Source organism: Pleurodeles waltl, chromosome 4_1 (assembly GCF_031143425.1).
Source record: "Pleurodeles waltl isolate 20211129_DDA chromosome 4_1, aPleWal1.hap1.20221129, whole genome shotgun sequence".
NCBI classification, from domain to species: domain Eukaryota; kingdom Metazoa; phylum Chordata; class Amphibia; order Caudata; family Salamandridae; genus Pleurodeles; species Pleurodeles waltl.
Genome location: NC_090442.1, coordinates 155,130,639 through 155,149,803, shown reverse-complemented (window position 1 = coordinate 155,149,803; position 19,165 = coordinate 155,130,639). Strand labels below are relative to the sequence as shown.

The following is a 19,165-nucleotide window of genomic DNA, read 5'->3' as shown; positions in this document are numbered from 1 at the left end:
CCAGACAAACAGGTAAGTACACAGGGAGCATGTTGTATGGGCTATGCCTGCGTGGAGAGGGCTGGATGTAAAAAGGAAGGGGGGAGAGTGCTGCGTGCATGAAAGACAGTGAATGCGTGTGCCACAAGGCAAGGGTGGGGATGGGGGCCAATCACTTTGACGGTGCAGCTGTTAATAACTTCTCTTTTCCCCTGTACATTTCATGTAGATCAGCGCCCACCAGAAAAAAGATATTTGGCGTGCCATCGCCAAGGACGTCCGGACCCTGGGGGTCTACCACAGACGGAGCACCCACTGCTGGAAAAGATGGGAGGACATTCGCCGCTGGAGCAAGAAGACGGCGGAGGCTCAGCTGGGGATGGCCTCCCAACGTGGGAGGGGTGCGCGTCGCACCATGACCCCCCTGATGTTCAGGATCCTGGCGGTGGCCTACCCGGAGTTGGATGGGCGCTTGAGGGCATCACAGCAGCCACAAGGGGGTGAGTTTACTCTCATTCTGGTGACTTTGCGCGCAGTGGAGGTGTCTGGGTGGGGGAGGTGGGCGGTGGGTTTCCCTGGGCCAGGGCGAGTTCCGTAGGCAAGGCCCCTCCGTAAGGCAGGCCATGTGGCACCCCACCCCACCTCTGTAGAGTGCCAAGTACACCTAGTCATGCCCCTGTGTCATCTATGTGTGCAGATGTCGTCCATAGTCTTGTACGCCATTTACCAGGAATTGAACAGTGGAGCCCAAGAGCGCGGCGTAGTGCAGGGGGCTTCTGTGTCTGTCATGTCTGCCAACGGTAGCGGTAATGCATACACTCAACATGTCTTTCTTCTGTCTCCCCCCCCTTTTTGTGGTCTCCCTGTTCTTGTGTGCATTAGCATCATCAGGCGGAGGAGCAGTGGCACCGGAGCACGAGGGAGCTGCATCCCACATGGCCCTGGAGGGCGAGACTACGGACTCAGAGTTCACCAGTGGGACGGAGGGCGAGGGGAGCTCCACGGCGGGGACAGGAGCTGACACCAGCAACACGGACACGTCCTCTGATGGGAGCTCCCTTGTGGTGGCGGCAACATCTGTGCCCCCCGCATCTACAGGTACAGCCGCCACCCCCTCTACCAGCACCGCCCTCCCAGCAGCCCCTCAGCCTTTGCCCCGTGCCCGCTCACCCAGGAGGGTGGGCATCACCTTCGCCCCAGGCACCTCAGGCCCTGCCCCAGTCACCCCTGCTGCCCTCAGTGAGGAGGCCATTGACCTCCTCAGGTCCCTGATTGTTGGGCAGTCTACCATTTTGAATGCCATCCAGGGTGTAGAGAGGCAGTTGCAACAAACCAATGCATTCCTGGAGGGCATTCATTCTGGTCAGGCGGCCCTTCAGCGAGCTTTTCAGACTCTGGCCTCAGCACTGATGGCAGCCATTGTCCCCGTTTCTAGCCTCCCCCCTCCAATTTCCTCAACCCCGACCCAATCCCCTGTAGCTCAGCCTATCCCAACCACACCTACAGACCAACATGCACACACGTCAACACACAAGGGAAGCTCAGGCAAACATAAGCACCACACATCCCACAGGCACTCACACAAGCATCACACACATGCAGACACACCAACATCCACTGCCTCCACTGTGTCCCCCTCCTCGTCTCCCTCCTCCCTCCCAGTCTCGTCTACACTCACATCTGCATGCACTACCTCTACAGCCACTACGTCCCTCTCCAGCACACCCACCACCACACCCCGCTCATGTGCAGTCACCACCCCCACTACCATTCACACGTCCCCTGTGTCCTCTCCCAGTGTGTCTGTGACGCCCCCTCCCAAGATACACAAACGCAGGCACACACCCACCCAACAGCCATCCACCTCACGACAGCCTCCAGCGCATGCACCTTCACCCAAAGTCACCAAACGTACACCTCCTACAACCACCACCTCTTCCTCCACTCCCAAACCCCCTCCTGCTTCCAGCTACCCGTCCCAGTGTGTCCCAAAAACTTTTCCTGTCCAACCTTGACCTCTTCCCCACACCTCCCCCACCCTGTCCGTCTCATAGGTCCCGAACTAGCACCTCAGCCACAACAACTCCGGGACCAGTGGTGCTTGTAGTCACCGGAATCTGGAGTGCACCGGCCACCAGGGCAGCCAGTGTGGCACGGAGCCCCAGCACAGACAGTCCCCCACCTGTGAAGTATCAGAAGTTGGCCAGTGCCCGGCGGGAGAGGGGGAAGACTCCAGCCACCAAAGCCGCTCCCAGGGGACCCTTGGGATTGTGGAGTCAGCTGTGACACCTTCCAAGGTGGGGAAGGGCCACAAGAAACCCGGCAAGTCTGGGAAGAGCAGCACGGCGGAGAAGACCGCCATCACCCCCGATGCCCAGGAGCCCACCTCCAGCACAATCCCAGCTGCCCAGGACACGACCGCCAGCACTAGCCCAGCTGCCCAGGAGGCCACCGCCAGCACTAGTCCAGCTGCCCAGGAGGCCCCCGCCAGCACCAGCCCACCTGCCCAGGAGGCCCCCGCCAGCACCAGCCCACCTGCCCAGGAGGCCACCGCCAGCACCAGCCCAGCTGCCCAGGAGGCCCCCGCCAGCACCAGCCCAGCTGCCCAGGAGGCCACCGCCAGCACCAGCCCACCTGCCCAGGAGGCCCCCGCCAGCACCAGCCCACCTGCCCAGGAGGCCCCCGCCAGCACTAGCCCCGCTGGACCTTGAAGTATCGCCAGCAAAAGCCCCGCTGGGCCATGAAGGACCGCCAGCAAAAGCCCCGCTGGGCCATGAAGGACCGCCAGAAAAAGCCCCGCTGGGCCATGAAGGACCGCCAGCAGCTGACACCCTGCAATGGAGACCGCCAACTCAAGCACCGCTGCACAGGGCACCGCCATCGCAAGCACCGCTGCACAGGGCACCACCATTTCAAGCAACGCTGAACAGGGCACCGCCATCTCAAGAACCGCTGAACAGGGCACCGCCATCGCAAGCACCGCTGAACAGAGCACCGCCATCTCAAGCACCGCTGCACAGGGCACCGCCATCTCAAGCACCGCTGAACAGGGCACCGCCATCTCAAGCATTGACATCTCAAGCGCCGCTGCACAGGGCACTGCCGTCACAAGCACAGCTACACAGGGCACTGCCATCTCAAGCACCACTGAACAGGGCACCGGCGTCTCAAGCAACGCTGCACAGGGCACCGCCATCTCAAGCACCGCTGAACAGGGCACCGTCGTCTCAAGCACCGCTGGCCCATGAGCGGCAAGGGCACTGACGCAACTGAGTCCGTCACGGGGTGAATGATGCACTCTGGGCACCAAGCCCCCTCCAGAACCAGTGGAGAAAAGCATCCACTACCCCAATCCTTGGCAGGATGAAGCACTCTGGGCACCAAGCCCCCTCCAGAACCAGTGGAGAAAAGCATCCACTACCCCAATCCTTGGCAGGATGAAGCACTCTGGGCACCAAGCCCCCTCCAGAACCAGTGGAGAAAAGCATCCACTACCCCAATCCTTGGCAGGATGAAGCACTCTGGGTACCATGCCCCCTCCAGACCCAGTGGAGACTGTCATCCACTTGTGAGACTGTGGCTTTGCACTCCCCAGGATATGGCAGTGGGCAACCCACCCACTGTAGAGACTTGAGAGACTCTGGCTTTGCACTCCCCAGGATATGGCAGTGGGCAAACCACCCACTGTAGAGACTTGAGAGACTGTGGCTTTGCACTCCCCAGGATATGGCAGTGGGCAAACCACCCACTGTAGAGACTTGAGAGACTGTGGCTTTGCACTCCCCAGGATATGGCAGTGGGCAAACCACCCACTGTAGAGACTTGAGAGACTGTGGCTTTGCACTCCCCAGGATGTAACAATGGGCATGTGGCCCCCTCGTGGATTTGGCGTCGTGCACTCAAGCGGCTGAGGTGCCCCCCCTTTCCCTCCCCCTGAGGTGCCTGTTTAGTTGCTCTCTGATGCCCCTGCAGTGTTCTCTCCGTCATGGACAGGGATCTTGTGTGGGCCTCGCCCATACCGTGTGGTCCCAGTGTTCCACTGACTTTCTTAGTGCACTACCTGGACTACTATGCTTGGTATATATCATGTACATGGTGTATATATATATTTCTTCCTACTTGCTTTTAATATATTACAATGGTTACACTCATTTTCTATTGTCTTTGCATTCTTCCGGAGGGTTTGGGGGGTGTAACTGTGATGTATTGATGTGCATTAGTGTGTGTGTTGTAGTGGGTGAGGGTGGGGGTGGGGGTGTTGCGTGTGTGTGTCCCTGTTTTTTGCCTCCCCTGTGTGGTAGGTGCAGTACTCACCGTGGTCTTCACCGCCGGCGTTCGTCCTCCTTCCTGGTAGAGGAGCAGGAAGACTATTGCAGGGAGAATTTGGAGTTCCGGGTCCATGGCGTCCTCGTTCCTCGTGGGGTGTGTAGAGGTGAGTGTTTTCCCTTCGGGATTCCTGTTTCGGCCGTGTTTTTATCCGCGGTGAATCCGCCCCGGAAAAGGGGGTGGATTGGCCTGTCATAATAGTGTGGGCGGTACATTGTCTCCCGCCTGTCTGTTGGCGGTGACCGCCGTGCTGTTTGTTTGTACCGCAGTGGCGGTCAGAGTGTTAAAGTAGCTGTCTTTGTTGGCGGTTTCCGCCACGGTCGTAATTGCTAAATTTTTACCGCCGGCCTGTTGGTGGTCTTACCGCTGCTTTAACACCGACCGCCAGGGTTGTAATAACCACCTAAATGTTCTACCTTAACCATACACTGCACCCTGCCCTTGGGGCTACCTAGGGCCTACCTTAGGGGTGTCTGACATGTAAGAAAAGGGAAGGTTTAGGCCTGGCAAGTGGGTCCACTTGCCAAGTCGAATTTACAGTTAAAAACTGCACACACAGACACTGCAGTGGCAGGTCTGAGACATGATTACAGAGCTACTTATGTGGGTGGCACAACCAGTGCTGCAGGCCCACTAGTAGCATTTGATTTACAGGCCTTGGGCACCTCTAGTGCACTTTACTAGGGACTTACTAGTAAATCAAATATGCCAATCATGGATAAACCAATCAACAATACAATTTACACACAGAGCATATGCACTTTAGTACTGGTTAGCAGTGGTAAAGTGCTCAGAGTTAAAAAACCAACAGCAACAGGTTGAAAGAAATAGGAGGCAGGAGGCAAAAAGACTGGGATGACCCTGCATAGGCAAAAAAATCCAACATGACCCCTTACCAGCCTAAAGCCAAGGGAGAACAATCAATACCTTGATGTACTTCCCTGATTGGGGCGATAGAACAGGGACCCAGGCCCACAACAGCAGGGGCATGTTCCAGTTCTATGCCTTCCTGACTCCAGTTGGATCCCTGTGTCCATACTCTCAGGGCCCACTAAGCTAACCCATGGGGAACCTTTCTCCTCATCTGCAGATACCATCTGTGCAGCACCTAACTTTACTTTTCTCACAGAGGCATCCCAGGGGGTAGATAGCACCACCAAGGCCAACACAGTGGTGTTGCCCACTCCACCCTTGGGGTGTGACTCTCGTTCCCCCCCAGGGGCGACTCTGTCCACCAGGACAGCAATCCACAGTGACCCTTGACAACTGTCAGGGATGAGAGCCCGACCTCAGGCCTCTCAAACCACTGTGACTATAGAGAGTGGGGGGGCGGTAGCCCCCGGTGCCTGGCACCCTTTGACCACTCTCTCTTCCACCAGGTCAGGGATGACAACCTGACTCTGGTCCTCCCCTCTGGGGCTCTGTACCCTCCTTGCAAGAGCGGCAGCCCCAGAGACCAAAATTGTCAGTGTGCTTGTAGAAGCATCCCTGCACAATTCTCCCACCAGTGCAGGGATGTTTACCTGCAACTGGTCCTCCAACCTGGGGTCTGTACCTTCAGGTTGGATTAGGGCCAGGGGTGAGGCTTCCCTCCCCCTGCCCTCCCTTCTGGGGCCCTGCACCCCCCAACTAGGAGTGGCCCCCCAGAAGACAACATGGTAGGGGCACTGTTAGCAGTAGCCCCTTCCTTCAGGTCAGGGGGGACACCATGAACCTGGCCTTCCAATCCAGGGTCTGTACCCTTAGATTGCACTGGGGTCAGGGGTGAGTCTCTCTCTCTCCCCTGTCCCTACTCTCAGGGTTCTGCACCCCCACCTCAGGGACAGTACCCCTTGAAATCACACCAGGGGGGGTGATTGGGCAAACCGCCCCCCCTTCAGGTCAGGGTTTACCCCCTGCACCTGATCCTCCAGTCCAGGGTCCGTACCCACAGACTGGACCACCGCCTGGCAACCCAGGATTTCCTGGGGGGCATACCTACCCCCCACCAGGTCAGAGTTTACCCTCTGAACCTGGTCATACAACACAGAGTCACCACCCTGCGGTTGAACCACTGCCTGGCGCACCAGGACTTCCTTGGGAGCACACCTACCCCCCATCAGGTCAGAGTTTACCCCCTGAACCTGATCATTCAACCCAGAGTCACCACCCTGTGGTTGAACCACTGCCTGGCACACCAGGACTTGCAGGGGGCACACTTACCCCCCTTAAGGGACACACCGTCCCCAAGGGCCACGCAAGAGTCTGGCTGGCGCAGGTCTCCTGACCACTGCCCATCTGACAGAGCCTGGATTCCCCCCAACCCAGAAATGGTCTCACCAAAGTCATTCCTGGGGGGCTCTGCTCTAAGAGCTGACACCTGACCCTCCAGGTTCTCCACTGGGGTCCGCAACCCCCTCTCAACCCTCTGTCTGAACTTCTGCACCCCCTCACTAGGAGTGGTACTGCCAGACACCAGAAATGGTGGAACGCTAGCTACAGCCGCCCCCCAAGTTCTCCTGACACTTTGGGGTCTCCCTCAACAGATGGCCCTATGGTACAGGCTAGGCTCCCCTCCTGGTGTTCCCTCATGGAACCCTCCAGGACCTGGGACCGGATCTCGGGCACCTTGGGCCTCAGCCCATCCCCATTCCCTCTCCTCTGAGACTGGACATGGGGTCCCTCACCCATCCCACTACACTGGGACCTACCTGGGGCACTACAATCCTTCCCTACCTCACCTGGGTGGGAAATACCTAGACCACTCCTCTCAGGAACACCCCCAAATGCCTCTTCAGACTCTCTGGTACTCACCCAGATGTCTGTCTCCAGTGTAAGTTCCCTGGGGTCAGAGAACTCACACTCCACCTGGTGTTGGCGTAGCTCTGGAAAATAAGGACTAGACATGTGCTCTCCAGCAATTACATCACTCAGCCCCTCACATGAATAAATCAAAGTACCCTTCACCCAACCATCCAGTGACTTTGCTTTGAAAAAGCACCCCACATCACCCTCCTGAGACTGGTGAGATAGTACCTGACTGTCCCTGACACTCAACCCACACTCTTCTAGGATGTCTTCACACTCCATAACCAGGACTTCTACCTGAGGGGAACCCCTCTCCCTGTCACTCTCACCTAGAGCCAGTAGAGTGTCCCTCCCATCACTAGGAATATGACTCCCTATGCCAGTTCCCCAATCCACCTTAGGGACCCTGTGCATCACTGGAGCTACCTCATACCCCTGAACCTTCTGGTGTGTGTTAACTCCCTCCTTCAAGTAGGGCACCACATCTCTGGGCAAGTGCACTTTTTCAGCAGTACTGGATATAACATTTTTGCTGCCACCATCTGAACTGGACTCAGCCCTCATGGCCGCCAGCTGCAGCTCTTCACAGCTCTGCTCTTGAGCTGCAATCCTTTCTTTTTCCAGGGCTAAGGCTTTCTTCTCCTCAGCCCTCTCAAGCTCTGCTTCTAGTTCTTCCAGACTCCGGATTCGAGCTAGGAGCCAATCATCTCTTTCTGTTCCCTCCTCAGAGTAGTCCTCCTCCTCCTCAGAGTAGTTCTCCTCCTCAGATTCATTTGTTGGTGTTTCCTGACAACGTTTCAACTCATACTGAAACAGGGCTGACTCAAGATCCTCCCTTCTGGATTTCCCCTTTCCATGCAGAATGCTTTAAGCTGCCACTTTTTATACATAAATAGGTGCCAGAAATTGACTTCCATTCTGCAAAGGCTTCACAACCAAAAAACAACTTTACTAAAAGATGTATTTTTAAATTGTGAGCTCAGAGACCCCAAACTCCACATGTCCATCCGCTCCCAAAGGGAATCTACACTTTTAATCAGATTTAAAGGTAGCCCCCATATTAACCGATGAGAGGGACAGGCCTTGCAACAGTGAAAAACGAATTCAGCAATATTTCACTGTCAGGATATATAAAACACATCACTATGGGGGTCATTCTGACCCCGGCGGTCGGGAGCACCGCCGACAGGCCGGCGGTGCCCCGCAGGGCATTCTGACCGCGGCGGTTCGGCCGCGGTCAGAAGAGGCAAACCGGCGGTCTCCTGCCGGTTTACCGCTGCCCTTAGAATCCCCCATGGCGGTGCAGCTTGCTGCGCCGCTATGGGGGATTCTGACACCCCCTACCGCCATCCTGTTCCTGGCGGTTCGCCCGCCAGGAACAGGATGGCGGTAGGGGGTGCCGCGGGGCCCCTGGGGGCCCCTGCCGTGCCCATACCAATGGCATGGGCACGGCAGGGGCCCCCGTAAGAGGGCCCCGAAAAGTATTTCAGTGTCTGCTAAGCAGACACTGAAATACGCGACGGGTGCAACTGCACCCATCGCACCCCTGCAACTACGCCGGCTCAATTCTGAGCCGGCGTCCTCGTTGCAGGGGCATTTCCTCTGGGCCGGCGGGTGCTCTTTTGGAGAGCGCCCGCCGGCCCAGAGGAAATGTCTGAATGGCCGCCGTGGTCTTTTGACCGCGGTGCGGTCATTCAGCGGCGGTACCCTGGCGGACGGCCTCCGCCGTCCGCCAGGGTCAGAATGAGGCCCTATATGTCCTACCTTAACCATACACTGCACCCTGCCCTTGGGGCTACCTAGAGCCTACCTTAGGGGTGTCTGACATGTAAGATAACTGAACGTTTAGGCCTGGCAAGTGGGTACACTTGCCAAGCCGAATTTACAGTTAAAAACTGCACACACAGACACTGCAGTGGCAGGTCTGAGACATGATTACAGAGCTACTTATGTGGGTGGCACAACCAGTGCTGCAGGCCCACTAGTAGCATTTGATTTACAGGCCCTGGCACCTCTAGTGCACTTTAATAGGGACTTACTAGTAAATCAAATATGCCAATCATGGATAAACCAATCAACAATACCATTTACACAGAGAGCACATGCACTTTAGCACTGGTTAGCAGTGGTAAAGTGCTCAGAGTTCAAAAACCAACAGCAACAGGTTAGAAAAAATAGGAGGCAGGAGACAAAAAGATTGAGCATGACCCTGCATAGGCAAAAAAGTTCAACAACTGTCTTACATTTGGAAGGTACAAATGCAGAGAAAGACAATTGGTAATAACAATTATTCTACTATTATGTGTTCCCCTAGGTCTCACAATAAAAATGGTACCTCACATGTGTGGATAGGCCTAGTGCCCGTGACAGGAAACAGCCCAAAACACAACGTGAACACAGCACATTTTTCACTGAAAACTGACCCTTTTTTTGCAATGTGCCGAGCTGTGGTATTTGGGCCCTAGCTCAGTCGCACCTGGTGAAACCTAGCAATCCTGTACATTTTTTAAAACTAGACACCCAGAGAAACGTAGGATTGGGCGACTTGTGTTGTTCTCACCAGGCTCTGTTACCCAGAATCCCTTGCAAACCTTAAAATGTGTCTAAAAACACATTTGCCTCATATTTCAGTGATAGAAAGATCTGGAATCTGACATAGGTGTTCCCCTTGGTCTCCTGATAAAAATGATACCTCACTTGTGTAGGTGGGCCAAATGCCTGTGATAGGGAGGGGGCATAAATGTATAGAAATTGAGGGGGAACCAAAGCGGGTCCAAAAGGGCAGTTTTTCCATACATTTTAGGCTGATTCTGCTGTGGTCACCCATACAAGTGGGGCAGAGTTTTTATCAGTACAGATGCGACAATGCTGGGCGGTAGGAATTTTGTGGATTCCTGCGGATTCTGGAAGGATCCATCCCAGAAATGTAGGGAAAATGCGTGATTTCAGGCAAAGTTGGAGGTTTGCAGGGATTGTGGGTAAGAAAATGGTGTAGAGTACATGTGAAGCACACCACCCTTAACTCCTCCAGATGTCTAGTTTTCATAAGTGTCTGTTTCTGGTAGGTTTGTCTGGGTGGCAATCTACACAAGCCCAAAAAGTGCAGCAGTTCTCCATTGTAAGGTGTCCGACTTTGGGAGTTAGCCAAGCACTCCTGCCCCAAATTGAAAAGCAACACCCAAAAGGAGGAAATGACCTCTTGCTCGCCTTTTAAGTTAGATGCTATAGTCTGCAGCTGGAGCAGAAAGACTGTTGCTCCCTTCAGCTGGGGTGGGGTCATAACCATGTCCATGGGTGAGTTCCTTTACATTTAATGAGTGATTGACTTAAACCAAGTCAGTGCTCGGGGGCACGCATTTACTTGCACAAAGGATATGTCATCCCAAAACGCTCCAATCCAGAGTCCATGTCAATAGCCTACCCCAAAACCGCATCTGTGATTAATACAAAATGCTTCTGTGCAACTTTCCCTAGGTCCCTGAGGAAGAGCCTTACAGCTCCAAAGAGACACAATTTCTACCACGCAAAACAATAATGCCAAAAGCACGATTGGGATGCATTGGATCAACAGTTAGGAAAAATCTGGCTAACATGCCCAAATTAGTGAAAGCCTGAATCTTAGGCCTTAAGCTTTTTTCGTACACTCAGATCAATTAACTGAATGCACAACTAACCCATGGAGACCCCTTCCCATTTGTGTATGGTTACCACTTCCTTTCAGTAGTCAGTAAACAAATTAATGTTTTGCAAATGTAATTTGGTCGCAAAACATTAGCACATACTCTGCAAATCAGTATTTGACAGGGACGCCCTAAACACCCTCCTTCTAAATATTGATTCACAAACCCAAACTGCAATCCTGAAGAATCGCAGTTCGGTGTTAGTATGTCAGAAAAATCGGTGACTCGGCCTTTTGGGAACTCAAGCTTCGTACATGGGCCCCTTTCTCATTTCCACACTGAGGAGCTGAGATAACCATGAATAGCAGACAAGGTAAACAACATAAAAACATGATTGGGCTTCTTTGTTGATTTTAACCTGTTTTCAAATTCTAAAAACGTCCACTGTTTAGCTACCAGTAACAAGTTTCTGCATACAAAAGAATAGTGAATATAATTAAGAGCTTTGAAATCTAAAACAACGTTTTGTATGTTATATGAAAGAAAGCTATTATGTTTCAGGTTTAAATCAACAATGTTACCTTTTGAACTCACAAGTGATGTTCATTGGTCTTCCTAAACTAATTTGCATTAATTCTAATGCTTGCTTATTGCTATATTCATCTTACAGTTATTAAAGTTTCCAACAAGGGAATGTGAATGCTTGTGTATACTTGCAGCATAACTTCCTCAGGCACGATCGATGCCATGTACAATAGTGTACTGTTTAAAATGAGAGGTTTGAACTAAATACCATATTGGAGTTGATTCATCCAATCCTTTATAAAAGTTTGAATTGTTACGTAGTCCCTAGTCAAGTCTATGATTTAGCAGTGGGTGGGATTACTTTAATTCATACATTACTGTTTGATGCTTTATTCAACTACAGCATCAAATAATTTTATATTATTTTATATTATTGAAGTTTTTTTCTTATATATCTGTGAATTATAATAATGAATGTGTTAATAAACTCTTTACCACGTATGCTGAAAATACAGAAAAGGCACTGAATTATAGTACTGAATGTGGTATCAGTTTACCACAGTGAGCTTTGCGGGTAACTCGGGCGATAAATTGTGATTGTCGTGGTTGAAGAGGCATTACAGGCCCAGCGCTCTATTCCCATATGGTAATCGACCTGTTATCAAGTTTAGCATCACAATTGCTGGTTGAGGTGTTCTAATGGTTTTGTTTTGAATGCACTGTCTTCATCTCACTCTGCCGTAGCCACATCATAACACACAGGACATTGCGCCACAAATGTGCAAAGACTTTCCACTTCTCTGCTCAAGTAATTTCGCACAGAAAAAAACTAACAGAAAGACAGCCCCTTCATCAAAACCCAGGCACATTAACTGTGCAGTAGCTTGTACCATGTGCCGAAGGTCTCCTCGTGCATTCTGATGACCAAACCTGAGAGAACAGTTCATCGAAAAGAGGAATCTTATCGAAAAGTGATTTGGAACCGTAGATAGTTTGTCAGTTGCTTGTTTGAATCCTGAGAACAACTATTTGTTTGCAAGCTGCAAATCCTTTGCATTCTAGAAAAGGAAGGCATATTATGATTGCAGGAAATAGCATAAGCAACAGGGGGTGCTAACTACTGCTCTCACAGGCATTAATGTGATTCTATTCTAAGTAATCCTAGTTATGCAGTTTTCATACTGATATTTACCATGAACATCTCCAACACGTAGCAAAACATGGACTAGTATTGAGTGGCATTAACCCTTCCTTTATGTCTGCCTTTCTCTAGGTACACCCGAAGAGCGAGGGATTGTGGCATGGAAAGAGGAGCTTGGGGGTGGCTCCGATGACAGCCAGGATCCTACCGAGATCTACAGCCTACCCTTTGGCTTGGGCACCAAGTGCTGCGCGTGGCCTTGGACTCGGTACCTCCCTTTTTGGCCCAAGCCCAAGAGGAAAAGCTCCAGCAGCAGCATCCCAGAAGATGGCTGCCTCGACAACACTATAAATAGAGAGATTGAGACAACGCAGTGACATTCAGTGGGGCAACAAACACCATCATTGCAGCACCTCAACTTCACCTGAAAAAGTGGTACCATATGGTACAGGTTTCCGAGATGACATCAGTGGTGACATATAATGCCACTTTTGATTAAAAGCTCAGTTTCTACAAAGGGGTCAGAGTAGAGGTGGAATGACCACAATGTATTGCAATCCAATGAGGATTACAAATATTGATTTTAACATGATGGTAATCCAGCATCTTTTCCTCAAACCAGAAGCAATATTACTTAAATTAGTCGCAGAGGACAATTTTCACTTTTAATCTCACGTTCAAAAGAGGACTGTTGAGATATTCACTTGACTCCCTAAGCCCTTTATGATGGCATAACCCTCCAACAAGCCTCAGTATAGCTCTCCCGAGGAATATCTGCCTCTTAGAAAAGTTTGGATAAGCCTCTATAGCATATGTAGAAGCCAATGCCATCCTGATGGACTGAAGACCTTATTCTTGTAACGTCAATATGGAGTGCTTAGAGTGACTCTCTCATGGACGTAGCAAGAATGATGCCCACCTCATGATCACCTTGAACACTGGCCCCCTGTTATTCTGGGCTTACGTTTCAGGAAGCTTGTTCAGGGAAAAAATAAATTACGACTTCAAAGAGTCTACACGCAAATGGAGGCATAGAAAGAACAGTACATGGGAGGAGATTGACAGCAACAAGACTACTGGCATTATTAAGAATGGTGCAAATCCTGAATCTGGCATAAACAGGATTTTCTGCCCAATTCAGGATTTCAAGTTTTTTGGCAATTTCATCACTAAAATCACAATTTACAATCTGGTCAAATGTTGCAGATAATCAGTGCAAATGCCAAGTCTGTGCAGCGAGTGAAAACAAGTACAATTAGCTCCTCATCCCCCGAGGTGCTTATATCGGAAAGGTGCGGTAATCACACACCCAAAAGTACCACTACCTGCGGTTTTGCGAATTGCTGGTGCGCAATTACCGTACCAGTTACTGTGAGCCCTTGTCTGGCTGTTTGGATGGAATTCTGCCTAACTCACCTGACCACCAACCCTTTAAGCAGCGACTTCATTCTCACCTGAAATAAAGTCATAGAGCCCCCCCCGACCCCTCGCACTAAATACAACCCAATCAGTGAAGATCTTCAAAAACACACACTCCAAATATGTTTCCTCGCTCTGCCACTGGTTATCAAAGGCCCTGTTCTACCACAAAAGAAATGTTTAAAAATAAAATTTGAACAGGTACAAAATAAACTTTGAGTATTTAATTATTGCACACTGAAGGCTCATGTATTTAACTGAGAACAGGGTTCCAAATAAGATAAATGTCTACATTTTTACTGTGTGATCGACAATGCATGGGATTTATGCTCGAGCCAAGTCATTCTGTTTTACTTGCTTGTGTTGGTAAACACGATACATGGACCCTCTCTGAATGCACATGCGACTTTTTAGTGCATGTTTTAAAAGGAAGCAGAACATTTCCAAAGTATATCTAAAACTAGTAAAACCAACAGCCACATGATAAAATGCCCAAAGGCGTAGACAGAGAAAGAGACAAGCATTTTCAATGCAACAGGTCTCGCATTTGCTCGAGTTAGAGCTATTAGCGTTGTAAAGAAAAAAAAACGCAGCATGATCGCACTATGTAAAATGCAGCTCGATCGCGCTGCGTGGAAAATAAACAGATAAAGTAGTCCGGATATCATGCTGAAAACATAGAGCCTCGTATGTTTTTAGTAGTTTACCGGTGCTGTGTAGGTGGGCTAAACAGCGGAAAAGGCATGACGTATGTAAGCAGATTTTAAAAGGAAAGCCCAAGAACCAATGTAAGTGATTGACGTGACATGGGCGTGGTTGGAAGCCCAAAGAGAGATTACAAAATGGGATGGAGCACTTTGCGCTTGCCCATAAGATTGATGTATCATCAGAGAGAAATACAGGTACACAGAAACAGAGAGAGCACGAGGAAGAGACATAGACAAAGAGTTGGATAATGCAGTTTTTGGTTATACTTTAGATCAATTAGTCTTTTCACCCAGCACGAAGAGGTGGGGAAATAGAAAATCTAGACTTCAAACAGCTCAACTTAAATTGACAGCATGACCCGTTTGGCCATATATGAAAACTCCATTCTGAAACGAGGTTACATGTTTTATTATAGATTCAGGATCAGATTTACGTAAATGCTTCTCAAAACAAGGTTATAAAGATACAGAATCACCATGGGCTGACAGAGGGGAGGAAAAAGATTCATGGATACTAATATCAAAAGAACTAAACACTGGACAATGGTAATACAAAACTTCAAAAGAGTCCAATTGGTAGAAAACAAGAACTGTTCTGTGTTTTTAAGCATGAAGGCAATTTAAAAGTCATGTAAGTTAGCTACCTAGGGTAAGGGAAATCTCTACAGATTAGCAAGTCACAAGTTAGCATGTGCTGGGCTAAAACACGTTGGGACAAAAAGGTAAAAGAACAAGCATTGGCCAAACCAGTATGTCTCACCTATGTGAGATCTGTCGGCTTTGTCAATATATATTTTAAGTTATGTTGTACAGTAATGGCTAAAAGCAAAAAAAGCGCTATGATGTGGCAAATGCTGGCCATGTGATAGTGTTTTTGTTTTAATTTGACCATGCTGCACAGCAGCCACACTGATGGACAACATGGCAAAAAATGACAAAGCCAAATAGATGTATTTTTTGGCTTTGTCAATGTTTTTAGAGCCATGTTTTACAACAGCGTGGCTGCTGTGTAGTATGATTGAAAGTAAAGAAAAAGATCCCTATGAAGTGGCCAGCACTGACCAAGTCGTATCTTTTTTTTTTCTTCACTTTTTACTTTTAGCCATGCCGTCCAGCAGCTGTACTGCAGCATGGCTAGGAAAAACATTGACATATCAAAAAGATCTCATATTAGCAAGACCTATTGGCTTTATCTTCTTTTTTGCTGATGATGTTCACCATTGGCAGTAACTATTTTTTTACCTTTTGCCACTGTAAAACAGCATTGGCAAAATGTACTGGCAAAGTTGAAAGCAAGCCCTATTGGTTTTGCAATGCTTGTTTCTATAGTGGGTGAATGAAAGATCACTGCCCAGAATCAGTTGTACAGCCATTTTCAAATGATATATGTACAACAGGGCCTATCTTTTGGGCCCAGAAAACAGATGAGAACTTCTAAACTACAAAATGGTTGAATGTTTGTAAATTATGATCTGCCAGAACAGCCACATGCACTTCTTTGATGGAGGGAAAGGCTTCAGCTGCCCATCACGATCCACTGTATCAAAGCAAATACATTTTCAATAATAAATCTCGTGAAATCCAGAAAGGTGTATAAATTGCCAGACACTTCATCACCCATACATAGGATGAACCGCAGGGCTGATAAAGGGTTTAATTCACCTGCCAGAAATCATGGTTTATACAGCTTGCGATTGCCTAATAGGCGAAAACAAGAACACTCTGCATGTTTTAAGGAAAAGGGAAGTCAGTTTAATTTGAAACAAGATGTTTGAAACATGATATAGAAGCAAAGCTGTGCAAACGCTTCAACAACAATCCAAATTAATTGAAGCACACACCAAGAAAATAAGTAGTTAAACTGAAGCAAAGACAATTGTGATAGGGATGTGCAACCTGATCAACAAGCTTTGGGAATTGCTATGCCCCACAAATGAAGTCAAGTGTCATAGTTATGGCAGCAGCCCTGTGCACATGAAATAACTGGGACACGTTGGCATCGCAGATAAGCTTCCAGCTATGCTTACACATGCGCATCTTCAAATTTAACAACACCAAGAAGAGACGTCCAGAGAGTGCACATACTTGCAGCTCCAGACTGCTCTAGTAATAATGAAATGGGTAGCTGTTTGCTCCCATCCTCTGCATCAATCAACCACTGTCAACTGGCTGCTGCAAACACCACATACAAATTGGTGTCAGGCAAGGGACAGCTGCAGGGAGCATTTGGGCAAGGAGAAAGACCTGAGGCAAATACCATCATGTAAAAAAAAAAAAAAATTGTTTATGCATCCACCTCATCGAATGGACGCTCATCCAACATTTCAAATAAAATGCACACTTACTGTTACTCTAAATATAAGCCTAGTATCATCCAGAGTAATAAACAAGAGAGGATGCGGTTTAATGGTCAGAGCAGGTCACTTTGGAAATGGGGAAGCAGGTTTAAGTCTTGTGTCTGCTCAACATCCTGTGCAACTCACCCAACCTTCTTGTGTCTAAAAAAAGAGGAATGTGACTTTGTAAAAGGTAACTGGTGCTCATGTGGAGCGCACCAATATCTTCACGTCGAGTTGCAAAGAAAAATAAACTAAAAGCAGGAGGGATAAGAAGGTAGAGGAGAAATACAGAGAGGGATGGCAGAGAAAGAGAGTAATATTGGTGTGGGTTGCACCAAAGCCCTAAAGCACATGCACTCCCACACAAAACAAAAGACACAAAAGGCAATGAATGCAACCTACAAAAACAAGCAGTTGCACAAACTGCTTTAATAGTCGGCGCCATTTTAAAAAAAAGTGATGTCCAACAAAGTGAAAGGCTGAACAAAAAAAATGGCGATAGGAAAAAGATGCTGATCTGAAAAAGGTAGAAAAATAAACAGTGCAGTCAAACAGACTGGTTTAATAATCCGTGCCATTGAAAAAAGTCATGTAGAACAAAGTGAAAGTTTGAAAAAATAAAGTACAAACCTAATACACCAAATAATAAACAAGATAGGATGTGGCACACTTTGGAACCATCTTCGAGTCCCAGCTTCGACTCAACATCCTGTGATTCCGGGCAAATTACTTCATCTCCCTGTACCTTAAAAACGAGGAATGTGACCCTACCTAATGCCAACTGGTGGTCATGTAGAGTTCTCCATTACTTTCCGATAGAGTTGCCACCATAGAAAACTGCAAACAAAAAGAAATTTCAGAGATAAGAAGGAGGAAGAACAACACGGAGAGGGGTGCAAGAGAAAACAATATGTGAGCAGGTTGCACCAAAGACCTGAAGTACACAAACTCTCACACAAAAAACAAAACAGGCAATGAACCCAACCTACAAACATTGCAGTCACCTGGACTGCTTTAATAATCGGTGCCATTGAAAAAAGTCAGAGATGCGAAAAAAATGTTGTGCAAAAAAAGTGAAATGTGGAAAAAATAAAAATAATGATCCAAAATAAATGTCAAAAAAAGTTCCCTGAAGCACAGCGCAAATAGCGGAAGGACACAAATTAAACTAAATTAATCAGTACTTTTTCCATGCGCCAGAAAAATTAAAGGAAGCTATATCAGTCATATGGAGGCCATTTAGGTGACAGCTACAAAGAGTGACAATCGAGCCTGCAAATGGTAACTGATGGTGGAGCTTCAAGCCTTTTACTCCATACAGTACCCCTCACAGCAACAGCACATGCGTGCCATTAAGTGAGCCCTAAAAAGGACAAACAAAATTTGGAAACAACATCTGGGGAGAAAAGTGACTAACCAGAGTTGATAAAAAGTAAGTACAAAGGGGAGGCATCAGCATTTCAGCAGCTCGGTCAAGAGTCTTCTTCTCGGGTCAGGGGAAAATTCTAATTGTCAGCAAAGTATTGAAATGAAGAGTAAGGGTAGAGATATCTGTACCTTTCAGAATCCAAGGAAAAGCAAAGTAGAGAGTGCCAAGGCAAGAGAGGCAAGCAGAGTGCTCAAGGGGGATCTGGAGAAGAATGCCGGTGATCCAACTGGGGAACGGTATATTAAAGTCCAAAATGACTGATGATTTGTCCATCAGCTGCATGACATCAAACAGAAGATTCAACTGCCCAATGAAAGTTCATTGCATGACATGGGACTGCAACATAGTGAAAGATTTCCATTACCGATAACGAAAAGGCATCCATTTTAGCTCATCTGTGCGAGTTGAAACAATTGTATAGAGTCAGTTTCCACAGTTGCTCAAGGTACAGGGTACAACGTTACTTTGTCAGACCTACTATACGTAAAACAATAGGATATCTATTTCCAAGCTAGCACGTCATGTGAATGAAGTCTGAAAGAAACGTGACATTAGCAAGAATGACTAAACATTTTCTGCACGTTCATGAAACAGCGCCTTGCAGTTCTCACTTAGGCTTAACTGTAGTGAATTAAATGGCAGATTCATTTATATCAAGGAGGGCACAAATAACATTCAGAATTTTTAATTCATCCTTAATAAGCTTTGTCAGCATTCATGGTACAGTGGATTTAAAACAGAATAATTCTGTTAATATATTCCATCAGCTATAATGCAGGTCTGCATTTTTGACATTTGCATGTAAGATTTAAAACATTTATTTTCAAAAGTTCATTATCGTTTTAATGAAAACTATTAATTAACATGACAAAGAAACATATGAAATCAAAACG

At 48.3% G+C, this 19,165-nt stretch overlaps 1 protein-coding gene across 1 annotated transcript in view; it reads left to right on the top strand.

Moving 5' to 3' along the window:
- The window catches only part of LOC138287142 (solute carrier family 23 member 1-like), a 225,917-nt gene extending 211,961 nt beyond the window's left edge, over nucleotides 1-13,956 (top strand). The window contains exon 12 of the mRNA XM_069227501.1: nucleotides 12,511-13,956. Coding sequence (XP_069083602.1) covers nucleotides 12,511-12,755 — 245 coding nt within the window. The 3' untranslated portion in view covers nucleotides 12,756-13,956. The remainder of the gene's footprint in view (nucleotides 1-12,510) is intronic.
- Nucleotides 13,957-19,165: the final 5,209 nt, after the last annotated feature.